The 19,236-nt window shown below is 47.9% G+C and overlaps 1 protein-coding gene across 3 annotated transcripts; it reads left to right on the forward strand.

Moving 5' to 3' along the window:
• The first annotated feature begins 97 nt into the window (after positions 1-97).
• On the forward strand, positions 98-17,544 carry MYOZ3 (myozenin 3). 3 transcript variants are annotated; one of them, XM_014478693.2, is made up of 7 exons: positions 98-438; positions 2,113-2,174; positions 9,499-9,653; positions 10,782-10,835; positions 10,913-11,048; positions 11,478-11,640; positions 14,841-17,544. In XM_014478693.2, exons 2-7 carry the CDS (start codon positions 2,114-2,116, stop codon positions 15,007-15,009), a joined length of 738 nt encoding a protein of 245 aa, XP_014334179.2. In that variant the 5' UTR covers positions 98-438; position 2,113; the 3' UTR covers positions 15,010-17,544. The 3 variants fall into 3 exon arrangements, with proteins under 3 accessions (XP_014334179.2, XP_070230745.1, XP_070230744.1); XM_070374644.1 differs by lacking the exon at positions 98-438 and adding an exon at positions 461-766 and having other exon boundaries at positions 2,096-2,174; XM_070374643.1 differs by lacking the exon at positions 98-438 and adding an exon at positions 462-766.
• Positions 17,545-19,236: the final 1,692 nt, after the last annotated feature.

Raw genomic sequence — 19,236 nt, forward strand, 5'->3', positions numbered from 1 at the left:
CTCCTTCTCTGGGAGGCCTTCCCCACCCCCAGGCTGAGCGAGTGGCACCCTCCCCTGGGGCCCTCCCAGAGCATTTCCCATGATGCGCTGCAGAAGCTGTTTACGGGGCTGACACGGGCCTGGCTGAGCTCCTTGAGGACAGAGCCCTGCCTTATTTATTTTCAGTCCATAGAGAGAAGCTCAGAGAATGTGAGAAGGTAGAGGGAGAGAGAGAAGAAGGGAAGAAGGCAGCAGAAGGAAGAAAGGAAGGCAGGAAAGAAGGAAGGGAAAGAACAAGTCAAGCAAAGACATTGGGGGATAATTCATTCAATCACCTACCCACCCATTCCATCACTCATTCAACAAATATCCACCAAGTTCCTACCAGGCCCCACTCTAGGCACTAAGGATATCGTTAGCAAGCTCAGGAGACCGGTGACTCACTCTCGGCATTTCCAGGTGACTTTGGTGTGTGCGTGTGTATGTGTGCTGTACGTGTGCATGCAAGGCCTTCTGTGTGCGAGGGCTTGCTGCAGGGGCACCTGTCTTCTCTGGGGCCTGGTGCTTTTAGCATCTGTCCCTGGATCCTATTGCAGCCCGAAATAAGGCTGTGAGCCACCACAAGGCAGGGGCGACTCTTGTCAGCTGAGGCCGGAGCTGGCTGCAAGGCACACCCAGCTCGCCGACCCCCTGCACAGACACTGACCATCGACTCTCAGCTTCCCGAAAGAGGTGTTAATCTGAGGGTCTGACACCCCCTCCTGCCCACTGTGCTTCCGTCTCTCAGGTACCAGGATCCAAGGGGAGCTTGAGGGCTGTGGGGAGCGGGTGGTGGAGAAGAGTAATTCCAGAGCCCCTTCCCCCTACAGCAAAGCAAGGACCCTGCAGAAGGGCTGGGAGTGTGGGGCCTTGTGGAAGCCTGGATCCTAAATTGGGAAGGGAGGGATCCTAACCTCTCAGTTAAACGGGGAGGGGTGGCTAGGATTCCAGCTGGAGGGTAGGTTATGACTCTGCTCAGACTTCAAGATCTTTCAGCAACAGAGGGAACAGGGTCCCTGTCTGTCAAATGAGGGGTCCTTCCCGATGTCTGTAAATTTCTGTAAGGAGAGTATTTGTCAAGAAACAGATTTGGAACTGTGGAATCCTAAGTGGTCACAGTGGAGCATGCTTCACAAGCTCATGGGCCTCACCCCAAATGCATGCACGTGTGCTCATGTTTGCATGCAGCTTTAGGTGGCACAGAGAGACACGGAGCTGGAGAGCTGCTTGCTCACACTTACCAAGGGAGTCAGAGAGACTGATTAGAATCCAGGTTGCCAAGCTCAGCACCCAATGACCTGGGGCCAGGTATGGGTACGGGAGGGGAGATAATGGATGGAGGCAGATTGTTTTTCTAAAAGAAAGAATATAGAAAAACCTGGCAGCAAAGCAGAGGGGCATAGAAGTGGGTAAGGCTGTCAGGAGGCTCAAGGGCTCTGCCTTCTCTCCTGAGGGCAAGATAGGGACTCTAGACTTGGGGCCTACAGGGCTTCTCTGGGGCTTTGGGCCTCATTTTATTTTAAATCACCTCCAAGATTCCTGGGACACACCATAGATGCAAATGGGGGACTGGTGGAGGAGGGAGAGAAGCAGAGCACCATGGAAGGGAGCCGAAGGATGGGGGCTACGAAGGGGCTGATGGCTCTTTCAGCTTCCTTGCACCAGCCTGTGCCCTCAAGCTTCAGAGCTGAATACTGGGGACATGAGGGGCACACCTTGAAGACCCCAGTGCAGCCCCAGCCTAACCGGCCATGCTCCTCTCCCCCAGACTTCAACCTTCAACCTCTTTAAGCCTCTGAGTAGAGCTCACCCGAGTCAGTGGACAACAACAGTCAGACACCCCCACCTCCCCTTCTAATGTCCCAGAAACTACTCTTGATGAGCCTTGTGCTTCCTTAGCAACCTGGAAGCAGATCTGCATGACCTTGAGCATCTCCCTTGCCCTGCATGGACCTCAGCCTCCTCTTTCCCACTTGGACAGCCCTTGCTTGAGACTGGAGTGAGATATGGCTATGTGGGGCTGAGGCTGGGTGGATCAAGGACTAGGAGGAGCGGAGGCAGCTGGACCCATCTGTAGGGGTGTCTCCTCCACAGGATGATCCCCAAGGAGCAGAAGGGGCCAGTGATGACTACCACGGGGGACCTCACTGAACCAGGTAAGGCTGCCCCAGCCGCTGGGCATCCCTCAGATCCCATCCTTTCTTGGTCCCAGGCTATAGCCACTCAGCCTGCTGGCCCCAGGCCTGGGCAAACAGGTGTGAGTTCCAGGCCAGCCTGTGGAATCTGCCGCCTGGGCTGGGAAGTTTCCCGAAGCATTGGGAGGGGCCTGGCCCTGATTTCGGGGCACACGAGAGCTGAGGTTGAGTGCCATAGACTAGGCCCTGGCCCCACCTGAGTCATTCCCTCAGCCCCAGATTGAGCTCTGAGGGTCCCAGATCGAACCCTACCAATGGCCCAAGCTTCCCACATAATTGCCTGTGCTTTAACTGGGGGTCTCACTGAGCAGCCACAGCACGAGACAAGGGGTCAGGGGAGAGTGGGGCAGCGGAGCAAGAGCAGGCTGCCCAATCTGAGACAAACCATTTCACGTAAAAGCTGATTCATCCAGTGGATAAATCATCTAAAATACATATTTATTAATTTTATAAGACCTCTTCCAGAACTCTTGGCAAAATTTTGGAGTCTTTATTTGGCCTACTTCAGAGCATTTTATGTATTTTAAAAAGAAATTCAGCTAAGTCAGAAGTCTCACACTTTTCTGTGAATCATAGTGACATGGCGCTGTTGCTTAAAAGTACAGATTACTGAGGGAGCGCACAGTTACTGAGGGAGTCAGGGGGCTGATCAGAATCCAGGTTGCCCAGCTCAGTGCCCACCGACCTGGGGCTGGGTATGGGAGGTACAGATAGAAGCAGGTTATTTATCTAAAAGAAGGACTATAGAGAAACCTGGCGGCAAAGCAGAGGGGCACGGAAGTGGGTAAGGCTGTCAGGAGGCTCATCCCAATATCCCTACCCAGGAGTTCTGATCCAGGGGACCTAGGGAGGAGGCCAAGCATTAGCCACTTAGACAAGTACCCAGATGGTTCCCATGCAGGAGAGCAGTGAACCAAGCTCTGATAAATCCCTGCCTAAGGACTTTGCTGCAGTTTTGCCTCCTTAGGTGAGGTGTTCTAAGAACTGTTTCATCATGTGTACAGCTTTATCTGTGAGGCATACTTTTAATCCATTTTGTGTGTTCTTGCCTCCTTTTGATGGTTTCATTTTTTTTCATTCCATGATTTTCATGCTGAAATATGTAAGCTTTGTGAGATATCGAGGCTCTAAATAGAAGAACCAGGCAAAGCATTTTCTTTTCTTGTCTAATTAGTTACAGACCCCCCAATGTTGATGCACATCATTTATGCCAGACTGGAAATAAGTTTTTTGTTGTTGTTGTTGTTGTTGATTATTGCTAGAGTATTAATTAAGGACAATTTTGAAACTAAAGAAAAGTAGAAAGGGAGAAAAATCGCATGAGCTCATCACCAAAAGACAGCCATTGTAAAATAATAATAAAACACTGTTCTTGTGCACTTACTGTGTCTCAGATATGGTGCTAAGAGCATTTGAACTTTTTGTTATGTATATAACCCTCACAACAACTCTGTAAATTAGATACGATTATGCCCATTTTTTAGATGAGAAAACAGAGACTCAGGAAAGCCAGGAAATCACATCCTCTGTAGATGCAGAACAGATTTGACCCCAGATCTCTTTGTCTCCTAAACTGCTCCTTTACCACATGGTTACATAAATAAAACATTCATTTTATAAAATATTCAGACAAAACAGATATGAATGACTTTGAAAGCGAAAGTTCCTCATAATGAAACCATCTGGAGATAACCATTGTTAACAGATTTGTGTAAATCCTTCTTCTGTTCATATATAAACATTTATATAAGCACATACACACGTGGGCTGAATACTATACACTGTGTTCGTCATCTTAAATTTTTTTTCACTTTGCAGCACACCACATCTTAAATTTTTTTCACTCAGCTACATACCACATCTTAAATTTTTTTCACTTAGCAGCATACCACAGACTTCTTCCCATCTTAGTATAATTTATCTCACCCCTCCCCTCCCCCAGCATATAAGATATTATATATATTTATACACCCTCCTCTGACAAGGAGGCCATGAAGGCTTGACTAAGGTTAGGGGTAGAGCCTGAGGATTCCTGAACAAGTGACTTGTTGAGATTGCACTCCTAGGAGAAGGGAAGTGACAAAAGCAGGACTGGGCAGAGGAAATTGCTAAGGAAGGAAGTGGGTTCCAGAGCATAAATTAATTGCCCTATAGAAATCATCTCAGCTAAAAAAAAAAAGAAAGAAATCATCTCAGCTTTAGCAGGGGGGCTGTTGCAGCCTCTACTCACCGGGGCAGTTCTCTGCAGAGGTGGCCGTTGTGAGCTGTTAGTCACTGATAAAGGGTGTCCAGGCAGCATCCCCTGTAAGACTGATTCCCCGTTTTCATAATCTGACACCTCACTGCAGCAAACATCCTCGTACGTATATCCTTGGGTGTATTTATTCAACTTTTCTCCCCAGGGATGAATGCCTAGAATTAGAATTGCTTAGTCAAAATAGGTTTCATCTATAGCTTTTTTTTTTTTTTTTTTTTTTTTTTTTTGTCTTTAAATATTGAGTTCAGTTCATCTGAACAGCAGTTGAGAATATATGTCAGGGGACTTTTATTACATATTTTAGGTATGTATTTAGGTATTACATATTTAGGTCTTTCATCTGTTTAAGACAGAGTGCATTGTCTCGTTTGAAAGAAAACAAAAACAGTGCAAACAATTTCCAGCCCTCCTTTGTATATCCCATAAATAGTCACTGCTCATATTTGGCATGTCTCCTTGCAGATTCAATACATGCATAAGCATATACTTATTTTTTTAAACATATGAGTGGGATCTTAGAATACAAATTCTTCAGAAATTTGCTTTTTTCCCCCCTCTTAATCTATAGTGGATTTCTTTCTGATTCTAATGTGTAGAAGTTTCTTTCTCTACATTTGCTGAAAGAATGAAAAAACCATCAGCCTCCTTTTTCAAAGGCCATTTAGGATTCCGCTGAGTGGGATGAAGCGCCACACTTGCACGGCCCTCAGAGCTGACTGCTGACCACATCCGTCTTCCTCCCCCAGTCACTCTCTCTACTGTTCTCTGGGACAATTTCAGCAACCGCTCTTCTCAAACCTAAAGTACCTCCTCCCCGACTTCCATTCTCAGCTGGTGACCTTGCTTCTTATTTCACTAGAAAAGGAGCCAAAGGAGACTTCTGCAGGCTCCCGCCTCCACATCTGTCCGCTTGTTTGCCTCTGTGTCCCTGTCTCGGTTTTCCTAGCGTGAGAGGTGAACTCTCCATGCACCTGTCCGAAGCCAACGCTTCTAGCTGGGCGCCAGACACCCTCCCTGCTCTCTCCCCCGCTCTAGGACATTCCTTCAGTAATTCTCCTCTTTAAAAACAAGCAAGCAAACAAATCCCTCTTGTTTCCATAGCTGCATCCAGCCGTGGTCCTTCAGAGCACAGCTCCTCAAAGCTGCTATCTTTACTTCCCTCCTCTCTCTCTTTTCAACATTTTATTTAACCAACTTATACACACACACACACCAAAGTAGAGAGTTCAGACCCCCGAGGTCCCCCTTTTATTCTTGGAGTCCAGAACAAATCCCAAGAAACATGTCATTCCACCCCCCCAACCCAAACACTTCACTATGCATCAAAAGTAATAAAAAGCACATTTCCTTACATGTAAAGGTATTAACACACTGACCAAAATGAGCAATACTGATTTAATACTATCTAATAACCAGTCCTGTAGTCAACTTTCTCCAATTTTCTTGTTTGTTCACGGATATCTAAATAAGAGCCACTTTGGATTCTAACATTATCTAGTTTCATGTGTACAACATTATATTTCTACTTCTGTACACACTAGAGCATGAAAAGTGAAAGTGTTAGTCCTGTCCAACTATTTGAGACCCTGTGGGCTGTAGCCCACCAGGCTCCTCTGTCCACAGAATTCTCCAGGCAAGAATACTGAAGTTGATAGCCATTCCCATCTCCAAGGGATCGCCCCAACCCACGAATCACTCTGGTCTCCTTTATTACAGGTAGATTCTTTACCATCTAAGCCACCAGGGAAGCCCATACACTATAGCATGCTCACCACCAAAAGTATGGTTTCTACCTTTCACCACAGTTGACCCCTTTACTCATCTCGTCCTCCCTCTTGGCCCCATTCCCTTCTAGCAACCACTACTCTGTTCTCTGTATCTGCATGTTTGTTGATGTTTGGTTTGATCATTCATGTTGGCTTTTGTTTATGTTTGTTTTTATATTCTGCATGTGAGTGAAATCATATGGTTGTCCTTATCTGACTTATTTCACTTAGCACAGCACCTTCAAGGGCCCTTGTTTTTATTTGGTAGCTATGTCTCTTAAATCTCCCTTAATCTAAATCACCGTCACCCCCTCCTTTTTTTTCCATGTCATTCACTCCTTTGAAGAAACTGGGCCAGATGCTCTGTCCAAGTCCCACATCCTAGATTTGGCTCATTGCTTCCTCACGGTATGGTTAAACTGTTCCTCAGTCCCTTTTCTCTTGAACCTTTTCCAATAAGGCTTTCACACCCAAGTACACCACAGGGATTGCTTTTGTGGAGATTACCAATAATAACCCCGTGTTACTAAATATAATGGTCAATTTTCAGCCCTCCTCTGACTCGACACGTCAGCAACATTTGACTCTGTTGATCAGTTCATTGTCCCTGAAACACTTTCAGCCTTTGGTCCTAGGACACCACAGTCTTTAGATTTCCTCCTGCTTCTCCCCAGGCTCAGGCTGTTTTCATCTCCTCGATCTAAATGTTGGAGGCTCTGAGGCTCAGTCTGTAGATGTTGGAGGCCCCGGGGCTCAGTCTGTAGAGCTCTTATGCATCCTCATAACCTTGGTGATCTCAGCCAGCCTCCAGGCTCAGAATGTCATTTAGAGAGCTGGAACATGAACCCACGTGGATCTGATTTTAGAGATGACACTGCCTACGCTGTCCATACGCATCCCGCTCCTACCAGCGTCCTCATCATCTCCAACACTCCTCTGTTCCCAAAGTCCCCCTTTGTTGGGCCAGCATGAAATGTGCATTTTGCTGGTGGGGAAGCACAAAGGATATGCATAGGCCCCCAGATTACTGACAGTCATCAGCCCCGAAATCCTCCTACATGGCTGTAATGACTGGTCCTAACCATGAGGAAAGAAATCAACAGAAAACTCTTCACTGAAAAACGACGATAGCAAATACCATTTGTGTACTCCCAATGTCCCAGTTTTTACATCCAAGTCAGTTTTCTCCCACAAACATTAGACTCATAAATCCAGCTCCCTCCTCAGCATCTCCAATGGGATGCCTACAAAACTCTTCACACCTTATTCTCAGTTTTGGAGACCATTAGAGGAGTTTGAATATGGGTTAGGCATTACATTGATATAAAACAAAAATTCATTCACTTGAAAAGGAAGAGAGCTTTGAATAAAAGCAAGTTACAAAGAAGCTATGTTATGATTTCATTTTGGTTAAAAAATAACATGAATATATGGTCAATTAAGAAGATGGGGGGCTTCCCTTGTGGTTCAGTTGGTAAAGAATCTGCCCGCAATGTGGGAGACCTGGGTTCAATCCCTGGGTTGGGAAGATTCCCTGGAGAAGGGAAAGGCTCCCCACTCCAGTATTCTGGCCTGGAGAATCCCAAGGACAGAGGAACCTAGCAGGCTACAGTCCTGCTAGGACTATACTCTGGACTGTATAGTCCATGGGGTCGCAAAGAGTCGGACACGACCGAGTGACCCTCACTTCACTTCACGAAGACAGGAAAGGCATACACACTAACGGGTTAGGGGTGGTAATCTCTGGATGGTAGAAAATGGTGTTCTTCTTTCCTTTTTCTCTTATGTCTATATTTTCTAACTCTCTTCAATGTACACATATGCTGTTTTGGTGGCACTAATGGTAAAGAATCCACCTGCCAGTGCAGGAGATGTAAGAGATGCAAATTCGATCCCTGGGCTGGGAAGGTCCCCTGGAGGAAGGCATGGCAACCTACTCTAGTATTCTTGCCTGGAGAATCCAATGGAGAGAGGAGCCTAGCAGGTTACAGTCCATATAGTCGCAAAGAGTTGGACACTACTGAGCAACTTAGCATGCACACACAGCACATCATGATAAAAGGCTATTTTAAAATGAAAAGAAGACATGTCTAGACCTGAATGCTTGAGAGCGGCTGCTGCATCCTCCCAGCAGCTCAGGCCAGAAACCTTGCCATCACCTCCACTCCTCTGTCTCTCTCTCACATCCCACCCCAAGGGCCTTCCTTCAGAAGATATCTAGAATCTGATAATTTCTCATCACTTCCACCATTATGGGCACACAGCTGCACAGGAGATTCAGGGACTAAATACACCTGGCAAAAGAATATCTGAAATGATGCTTGATTTCAGCATCAGTTCAGTTCAGTCACTCAGTCATGACTCTTTGCGACCTCACAAATCGCAGCACGCCAGGCCTCTCTGTCCATCACCAACTCCCGGAGTTCACTCAGACTCACGTCCATCGAGTCAGTGATGCCATCCAGCCATCTCATCCTCTGTTGTCCCCTTCTCCTCCTGCCCCCAATCCCTCCCAGCATCAGACTCTTTTCCAATGAGTCAACTCTTCGCATGAGGTGGCCAAAGTACTGGAGTTTCAGCTTTAGCATCATTCCTTCCAAAGAAATCCCAGGGCTGATCTCCTTCAGAATGGACTGGTTGGATCTCCTTGCAGTCCAAGGGACTCTCAAGAGTCTTCTCCAACACCACAGTTCAAAAGCATCAATTTTTCGGCACTCAGCCTTCTTCACAGTCCAACTCTCACATCCATACATGACCACAGGAAAAACCATAGCCTTGACTAGATGGACCTTTGTTGGCAAAGTAACGTCTCTGCTTTTGAATATGCTATCTAGGTTGGTCATAACTTTCCTTCCAAGGAGTAAGCATCTTTTAATTTCATGGCTGCAGTCACCATCTGCAGTGATTTTGGAGCCCCCAAAAATAAAGTCTGACACTGTTTCCACTGTTTCCCCATCTATTTCCCATGAAGTGATGGGACCAGATGCCATGATCTTAGTTTTCTGAATGTTGAGCTTTAAGCCAACTTTTTCAATCTCCACTTTCACTTTCATCAAACACAGGCAAATCACACTCAGAGGAGTCATCTCAGCCCATTGGCTGGGCAAAGAATCCACAGAATGACACCCAGTGTCAGCAAGCATAGGGAGAAACTGACATACTTGTACATAACGGACAGTGCTGTGAAGAGGTCCCCTTAGAGTCAGCAGCCGGAGTATCCTGAAGGTTTGGTGGTAAGAGCTCTCTCTGTCCTCTCCTGCAGTTCCTTTGCTGGACCTGGGCAAGAAACTGAGCGTGCCCCAGGACTTGATGATGGAGGAGCTATCGCTTCGTAACAACAGAGGGTCACTCCTCTTCCAGAAGAGACAGCGCCGCGTGCAGAAATTCACCTTTGAGTTTGCAGCCAGCCCTCGTGCTGTAAGCTCCCACTGCACTCACAGGGAAACTGAAGGCCAGTCATTAGCCTAGAGCCAAACGACGAGCCAAGTGAGAACATCTGGCCTCTACAGGGGCCGCTCAAGTCCAACTAGGGGATGACTGTGGCATCGCCATCAGACTGACGCCTGCCCTGCTCTGTGATCTTAGAAGAGTTAGCTCTTCAGGCATGTCTCCCCAGACACGAAACATAAAGTGGGTTGGACAGGGTGAGCCATGGAGTGAAGGGACCCTGGCTCCTGTGAAAAGTGCCGAAGGACAGTCAGGTGTTCTGGGCTGAATGTGCAGCAAGTAGGATTTAGATTAGACTTGAGCTTGATTTAAGATGGAAAATACAGAACACCTCTCTCTTCTTCCCACTGGAAGAAGGTAAAGTCATCTAAAGAATGGGGCTTCCCTGGTGGCTCAGTGGTAAAGAGCCCACCTGCCCATGTAGGTAACAGTTCCATCTCTGGATCAGGAAGATCCCTTGGAGAGGGAAATGGCAACCCACTCCAGTATTCTTGCCTGGGAAATTGCATGGACAGAGGAACCTGGTGGGCTACAGTCCATGGCTCGCAAGAGAGTGAAGACATGACTTAGTGACTAAACAACAGCAAAGAAAGGAAACAAGAATGACCTGTCCTTAGACTTCAGAGAGACGGCAGGCAGTCTCAAGTACTTCTGATGAACTCAGGGCCTGCCATCCTGCTCCACTCAATTTCTGGATAAAACAGGAGGGGGCACCATGTGGCAGAATAACAAAAATGACAAAACATCTACCTTTGCTATGTGCTTACGACAGTGCTAGCTAAGCCGTGTGCACGTGTCGTCTCGTTTAATGATCAGAGAGTGATAGTATCATCATCATGCCCACTCTATACAGAGAAGGAAACTGAGGCTCAGGGAGGTTAACAGAAGTCCAGGGGCAATACAATAGCCGCTAACATATATAAGAGCACTTCTCTGTTCCAGGGTCTAGAGCTCTACATTATGAACTCATTACCCCAACATCCCTGGGAGGTGGGCTCTAGGATTATGCCCCTCCCCACCCCCTGCCTTTTTCAGGGGAGGCAGAACCCTGGTGAGCCTACCTGTGGTTTACTTGCCGCCCACCTCCCAACCCCACAGGTCGTGGCAGGAAGTGCAAAGGAGAAGGTGACAGGAACAGCAGAACCTGGGATGGTGAGTGTGGACAGAGATTCCCCCAAGGAGGGAAAGCCCGGGGGAAGGGGTTTCTGAGCTTTTACTCCTGTGCCCAGGTTGCCAACAGCCATGAGGGGCAGAACTACCGCTCTGAGCTCCACATCTATCCAGCCTCTCATGGGGGCCCTGGGGATGCTGAGTCCATGGCCTCCCGGCTGGTGAGCACCTACAACCCCAGCGCCCTGGCACCAGGTAAGTGGCCTCCCCACGTCCCAGGACCAGGACTGGAGGATCAGAACATGGGTGTGTTCCCTGATGGGGCAGGAATAGCACCCAGAGAGTATCTAGTCCATCTCCTTACACACACACACACCCCTCTCTGCAGATACAGCACAAGCCCAGAGAGGCGCAGCTGTGTCAGGCCACAGAGTGTGCCAGAGATGAGCCAAGACTAGAGTCTCTGCCCCAACTTGCACTTCCCCTGCTCCATCCTCCCCATTTCCAGGGATGGGAAAGGGTCCTCTTTGCTGCATCGAGTTTGGCATCACATTCCACTCCCTCCCTTGACTTCCCTTTCCTAGGTCCTTCCTTCCCATCCCCAGGTGGGGTGTGGGGGCCAAAGGAGAAGGGAACCCAGGCAGCCCACTCGTCTGCCTCCCACATGCCATACTCCACCCCTAGGTTATGCTGAGCCACTGAAGGGCATCCCACCCGAGAAGTTCAACCACACAGCCATCCCCAAGGGCTACCGCTGCCCGTGGCAGGAGTTCATCAGCTACCGGGACTACCTGGGTGAGGGCGGAAGTCACACCCCCAGTCTGGCGGAGTATCGAAATTTCAACAAGTAAGACAAGGCGGGGCTGCTCAGGGAGAGACCTGGGAGGAGGATGCACTGGAGCCAGTCACAACCACAGCAGCAGCTGCATTTCCTGAGCACTTTCTACATGCCAGGCTCTACCCCAACGCCTTGTATACATTTATTGAGTTCTGCTAAAACACAATATAACTCTTGTGCCTTAGCACTTAGTAGGTGCTCAGTAAATGCACAGGGAATGAATGGGTGTATGTGGCACACATCTTGTTGGATCCTGCTTCACAACAGGGTGGGGCAGGTGCTACAATTTTTCCCATTCTGCTGGAGAAGAGGATTATCAACAATCTGCCCAAAGTCACACGGCAAGAAAGCAATGGCAGGGCTGGGATCCACATCGGGTTTGTCGGACTCCAGAGCCCAGTTTCTTGTTCTTCATCACTGCTGTGTGCCGCCTCCTCAATGGATGTGGAAGTGAGAGTCCTTCCCTGGGTGGGGGCCCCAGATCTCACCAGTCCTAGGCCACTTCAGCCTTTCCCTTTCATCAGTGGTCTGGAAGAGGCCTAGAAAGTGACCTTGAGGTTGCGCCACTGTGGGAAGTGGCAGTGAAATGTTGGACACCAGAGGTGAGAACAATAGTAAGTGGCTCATAGTGTTTAGAGCGTGGGGCTTCATCAAGGGCTTAATGCAATCTCTACCCCTGGCTGTGTGACCTTGGGCGAATGGCTTAACCTCTCTGGGTCTCCAATTCCCACCTGTAAAAGGAGACTCTTATAGTGTTAATACCTACTTCATAAAATGGTTGTGAGGGTTGCATGAGAGGCCATGGGTAAAGTTTCTGGAAAGTGAGAATCTCTCAAAAAATAGTAGCTTCTATTATTACTATTTACAGGTTATTATTATTTTCAGGGGAGAATTTGAAAGGGATAAATTTAATGTTCCACTCTAGGGGCCTGAAAACAAATTCCAGCAGGCAGGATGGGAGCCTGGCGCTGGAGGAAGGCGTGGGGCTGGGGGATGCATTTCAAATGCAATTGGCTTCCTTACTCTGCTGCTATTTATGAGAAATTCTCTGCTGGCTTGGGCTGCATTAAGTGAGAAAGTGGAGGGTCCACAGAGAGGAGGCCACAGCCCAGCTCTTCTGGCACCTGCTCAGACCACATGTGGAGACTATCTGCCTGGCTTGGCCTTGAGACCAGGTCCCCTAAGGAAGGGTTGAAGGAGCCGGGGTGATGGGCCTTGAGAAGAGAGTGCTCTGGAGGGATGTGACTGCCCTCAAACAGCTGAGAGCATGGGAGGACCATGATGGGAAGAACAGGGTCCAACAGGCATCGTGTGAATCACAAGCCATTGGCAGAGGATTGGGGATTTCCTGCCAGGAAGGACTGGGCTGCTGCTTCTCCCGGGGCCCTCCAGCCCTGCCTGTCTAGCTATTTAAAACCCTCAGCAGACATCAGTGCTAGCAGGCAGCTTCCAGGCTGGCCAGAGCAGGCTGTGGCCCCACCGATCTCACGCTATGACGGGCTGAGGCATGTTCCCACCAAAAGAAGGGGGGTTCTTAAGGAGCCTCAAGGCCAGACCCTTCCTGGCGCAGAAGAGGCAACTGAGGTAGAGAAGGAAGGGACAGCAGTGTTGGCAGTCAAGCTGTGCTCAGCATCCACGGCCCGACCGTGAGCTCTGCGCAGCTTGGAAGCGGCCTGGCCTGCTCCTGTGGGGCCCGGCTGTTGCCACCACCGCTGGGGTGGTCCAGGCAGAAACACTGTCCTGGCTGGAACCTGGCTCCTGGCTCAGGAATGGTCCCAAGCTGCAGGGAAAACACTACATGAGCAATGCTCTTTGTTCTCTTAAAAGTAAAAAATAGTTTGAAAATCATGTATTTATATTATCTTAAAAAAAAACACACACACACAACCCTGCTGCTGCTGCTGCTAAGTCGCTTCATTCGTGTCCGACTCATTCTGTGCGATCCCATAGACGGCAGCCCACCAGGCTCCGCCGACCCTGGGATTCTCCCATCAAGAACACTGGAGTGGGTTGCCATTTCCTTCTCCAGTGCATGAAAGTGAAACGTGAAAGTGAAGTCACTCGGTCGTGTGCGACTCTTAGCAGCCCCATGGACTGCAGCCCACCAGGCTCCTCCGTCCATGGGATTTTCCAGGCAAAAGTACTGGAGTGGGGTGCCATCGCCTTCTCACGTACAACCCTAGGCAACTACAAATGAAAGTAGGGCCCTTTGTTCCCCATCCTCCAATCCCGGGTCTCTTCCCAAAAGTAGCACTGTTGTCAGGTCGGTGTGTGTTCTCAGAGCATCTACAAGCAGCTACATACCTATGGGGATGTAGCGTTGTTTGGTTTGCATGTGTATGTGTGTCTTTTGATATTTTGAATCTCATCCTATAACTTGCTTTTTTCACTCAACATTATGCTTTTGAAATCTCTTAGTATCTATAGCTCTGTTCATTCCTTTTAAGCTGTTACATAGTACTCTGCCATGAATATATTGATCTTATCCATTGTTCTGCCAGTGGGCATATGGCTTGTCTCTGGTTTGTCACTAATCACTGCTCATATCTGCTTCCTTGTGCATATGTGCATGCACTTCCTAAGCCATATGCTTACAGGTAGAGTTGCTGGTTGACAGAATTTGCACATTCTCAGGTTTAAAGGATCCTGCCAAATTGCCCTGCAAGGTAGCTGCACCAGTTCACCCTCCAGCCAGCAGTATATGAGTGAGAATCTCTCCACCATTCACTAACTTTGGCCCGTTACCAAATCACTTATTCTTGTCAGTATTGTGGGTGAGAAATGGCATGTCTTGGTTGTAATCTGCATTCTCTGATTCTGAATGTTCTTTCTAACTCTCCTTTCTCTCTCCAGTTTGTGATATATTTTTGTAAGGGGAGATGTCAAAAGGAAGGAAAAACCAGATTCCAATTCTTCCCCCTTCTGGACTCTATTTAAGGGGAGCTGAGAGTTTTGCTAGGACAGGCCAATTTTCACTCTGAAAACATCATTCTTATTAATATTTACAAACAACGAGCTATCCTGACTAGGGGCAGATTTGGGACTGGGCAAAGCTGGAGAAACCTGTTAAAGATAGTATAAAATCTTTTGCTGAGTAACAGAGAAACGGAGGCCCAGAGAGGCGGGGAGGGGACCACACGCGGTGACCCCCATGTCTGTTCTGCCACCCCGCTCCCACTCAGCCTCTCCTGCCGCTCTTCTCTCCCCAGGACCCCGGTGCCCTTTGGAGGACCCCTGGTGGGAGAAACCCTTCCGAGGGCAGGCACTCCCTTCGTTCCGGAGCTCACCAGTGGCTTGGAACTCCTTCGCCTCAGGCCCAGCTTCAACAGAGTGGCCCAGGGCTGGGTCCGCAACCTCCCAGAGTCTGAGGAGCTGTAGCTCCAGCACCTTCACTTCCCTCATCTCAGAGTTCGAATAACACCTGGAGCCAAGATTTGTGGCCAGCACTTCAGTTTACAAAGGGCCATCACACACAAAACCTTACTGCAAATGGCCTCAAAGTCACAAAGTTCAGCAGTTCCCAATGTGGCTTGCTTCAAAATCACCTGGGGGTATTTTCCTACAGGTTTCTGACCTGCCCAAACCTGCAGCATCAGAATCCCCTGAGCAGAGGATCTCTATTAGTAACTCGCACTCTGAGCTGATCCCAAGAAAACTGGTCCCTGGTTTGTGTCTTTAGGAATCGAAGCCTCCAGTGACTTCACATCCAGCCTCCACTCTCTCCTGCTCCTGTACTCTAGCTTAGTCTCCCCCAGTGACAGGGAGCCCACTAGCTGCCTATTTACCTGTGAAGCACTCTGATAATTTGTTTTTCCTTTTACTGAGACACAGATGGTCTTTATCTATTCACGCTGCTAACATTTACTAGCACCAACTGTGTGTTAGTTGCTGTGCCAGCCATAGGGAGAAGGTGGGGAATAAGCCCAGGCCCTAGCCTAGAAAGAGGGAGGAAAAGACAGTAGCGAAGACAGATTTGTAAAGTGGTAAATCACCTTAATGCTCCCTAAAGCACACTGACAACTGAGGAACCATGTGAAGCAGAGTGGGGGGGTCTCTAACCCTGGATGTGGGGTGGGGACTCTGGAAGGTGTCCCAGAGGATTTGAGTAGGGCCTTGGAGGACTGAAGGGAGGGGGGTGTGACAGGGAGATTGTGGAGATGAAGGCATTTCTGGCAAGTGGGTGGTGAGTGCAAGGGTGCGGAATTGTCACGGGTACCGGTGTGAAGAAGGGGGACGGCAGTGTCAGAGAAGGCGGTGAGTCCTCAGCGGGGCGGAGTGGGGTGGGCTGCACTAAGGAGATGGGGAAGTTATTAAGCTGGGGAGTGAGGGGTCTCGCTGGTTGCTGTGTGGGGCACAGACTGGAGAGGAGCAAGGCCAGATGCCGGGAACCCTTCAAGGAACGAGGCCTGGACTAGGGAGACAGCCATGGGGTCAAAGGAAGGAGCACCCCTCGGCACCCTCCAGGGCAGATGCAGAGTGGGGTGCTTACAAGGACGACTCCCTTCCACCCGCTTCCACTCACCATTTGGAGCAGACCCCAGGCTAGATCTCGTTGTAATGCCCACCAGGCGTAGTTCGGCCTCTGCGCAGGCTCCTTGGAAAGACGGGAAGGGAGCGCCTCCCTGCGGGTGTGGGTGGTGGTGCTGATGGCGGTTGCTTTTTACTGGGTGCCTCGGTAGTCGTGCTGGTAGCAGGCGTTCTGGATCCCCCATTTCTAATTTTCAGTACAACCTTGAGACAAAGGCGTGGTCTCGCCTTACAGATGTGGCTATCCAGACCTAAGAAGGGGAAGTGACTTGTCTGGGGACAAAGCCAAAGTGGGGATCTGTCCAATTCCAGTGAATATCACTCCACTGGGTGGCCAAGTCAGTGCCCGTTCAGTCTGGAATCACCTAATCCTGGTGTCATGCTTTTAGAGCTTAAGAGTGCAGGCTGGGGGTCAGACTGGATGGGGTGGGTTCTAGTGCCACCACTAGCTGTGGGAACTCGAGCAAGTCATTTCTCACCTGTGGGCCTCTGTTTCTCCACTTGTAAGATGAGGACAAGAGTACAAGACCCTGCATAGGGTTTTGTGAGCATAGTGATGGACACACAGGTAATAAGCAGTCAGATTTTAGGCAACTACTGCTCTTGGCTGGATACGAAGTAGGCTCATGGAAATGTCACTGGAGGTGTTAGGCTGAAACCTGAAAGAGAGCCTCCGATGACCATAGGGCTCCCTTTGGACATGACTTACTCCTTTCCCCGCTGCCTCCCTCTGCCTCCTCCCTGACTCCCTCTCCTGGGGAGAGGAGAAGGCCACAAATCTAGCTGATTCCCAGGTGTGCATGCTAGAAATCTAGCTGGTTTCCAGAAATAGAAAGAAAATGGCTGCATCTTCCTTCTGCTCCGGAGGAGTTTCTCTGTGCCCCACCCAGTCTTAAGGGGCCAACAGCTGATTTAGATTTACTTGCAATTGATGTGCTGTCTTGAATGTGGGAGCTGCCATTTAAAGCTGTGTTTCTATGAACTGAAAGCCAACCGTTAAAGGGTCTGAAACAAGGAAGAGAGGATATGGACTGTCTTGGGTTGGCTCTTCTGTGCTCTGAGGGTAATGTTAGCCAGCGGGTATGAAAAAGAAGCTTGCTGCACCCCAGAGTAAATCCTCATTCCTTGTTTTTTCTGAGGTGTTAAAAAAAAAAAAAAAAGGAATGCTTATTGTAAAAGTAAATAAATAAATGAAGTAGTAAAATGTGAAGGTATCGGTCCATAGAGCTCCTCCCATACACAAACGGAGCCCTTCCCTCCTTCCTGCTTTCTGCCCCATTCCCATACATACACCAGAGGTAACCACTGCTAATTGTTTGGTCCCCTTAGAATTCTAGACTTAATTGAATAAAGACGTACATGTATATAGATGCATAAGTACAGAGACATGTCTTTCTTTTAATGGGATCATACAGTATTTGTTGTTCTGTATTTTGCTTCTTTATTCAACAAGTAAAATTTGGATCCTGAAAAAGCAGGCCATTAACCTTTCATGTAATTTGGGAGCCTAGTATGCCCTTCCCATAAATTCTGTACTTTTGCCTGCTTTTGTTCTTTACGTGAATGAAGTCGTACAGTGATATAGAAATGAAAGGGGCTGCGAGTAACCCAAACACTGGGACAACGGGCAGCAGACATGGCAGCAGTGGCCATGAATGCACTGCAGTGACACGACACGGAGGCGTCTCAGCAACAAAACTGAGCAAAGGCAGGCAGGCGCGCAAAACATGTTTACTGACGCAAGGAGGGGTTTAATATGAAATCAGGACTTTTGTGATTGTGAAGGGACATAATGCCCCTTCTGGGGAAAGCTGGACAGTTTCTATTTCCAGATAAATGTGATTGTTATACAGATATCCACTTAAAACATTTAATTTAGTTGTGCATCTGTTGTTTACGCACTTTTTTGGTACATGAGTTACATTTTACCAAAACGATCCCTCCTTTTAAAAAAGTTAGTGGACACGGGAATCCCCTGGCGGTCCAGTGTTAGGACTCAGCGCTGTCACTGCTGAGGGCCCAGGTTCCCTCCCTGGTCAGGGGACTAAGACCCTACAACTGTGGAGTGTGGCCAAAATAAATAAATGATAAAATAAATTAAAAAGTTAATGGGTAGATTGATTGTCCAGCATTACTAACAAGAGTTCCAGAAGGAGTTTTGAATGACTTGGGATTCTCCGGATTTGATCAGAGACATAAACTCACATAATCTTCACCCCGTCATGAGAAGGATAAACTAAAGCCACACTTAGGAACCATGGCAGTGAACACTCACAGAACCCCAAAGTCACAAAGATACTTTGGAGGCTCCAGACAAAAAAGGTCGACAGCAATAATGGAAAAACATCTTCAAGAAGTGAGAGCAGAGACTTTCCTGGTGGTTCAGTGGTTACGACTCTGTGCTTCCACTGCGTGGGGCGAGGGTTCGACCCCTGGTGGGAAACTAAGATCCTGCAAGCTGCGTGCCACAGCAAAAAAAAAAAAAAAGTTAACTTTCAGAGAAATAAATAGGAAGAGAGTTTTCATTAATCTCCAAGATAACTATAAAAGAACATTTTTTGGGCAAGATCCATAGAGAAAGCATAGAATGTAAGGAGCAATGATGAGCAGAGAAATCAATTCAACAGAGAGCAGGAAGAGTTAAAAAAAAAGCGAAGGCACATAAAGTGGTATAAATATATTTAAATATATCAGTTATCACAATAAATACACATAGATAAGACTCACCAGTTTAAAGACAGAAACTCACAAATTGGATAAAAAGTAATTCTAGCTCTATGCTGTTCACAAAGCAGCACTCCTGAAAATATGACACAAAAATAAAATAAATGGAAAAGGATAAGCCAGTTAAATATTATCCCAAAGAAATGTGCTCTAGCCATATTAACATCAGACAAAGGAGACTTCTGGCAAAAAAAAAAAAAAAAGGATTATTGTGATAAATACCCTTATATAATACACTAAACCCATAATCACAGTGGAAGGTTTAACACATTTCTTTCAATTGTTGACTGCTTGGCAGACAAATAATGGATATGGATATAAAAATTTTGAACAATAAAATGAAGTGTAGAATCC

Source organism: Bos mutus, chromosome 7 (genome assembly GCF_027580195.1).
Source record: "Bos mutus isolate GX-2022 chromosome 7, NWIPB_WYAK_1.1, whole genome shotgun sequence".
Classification (NCBI taxonomy): Eukaryota; Metazoa; Chordata; class Mammalia; order Artiodactyla; family Bovidae; genus Bos; species Bos mutus.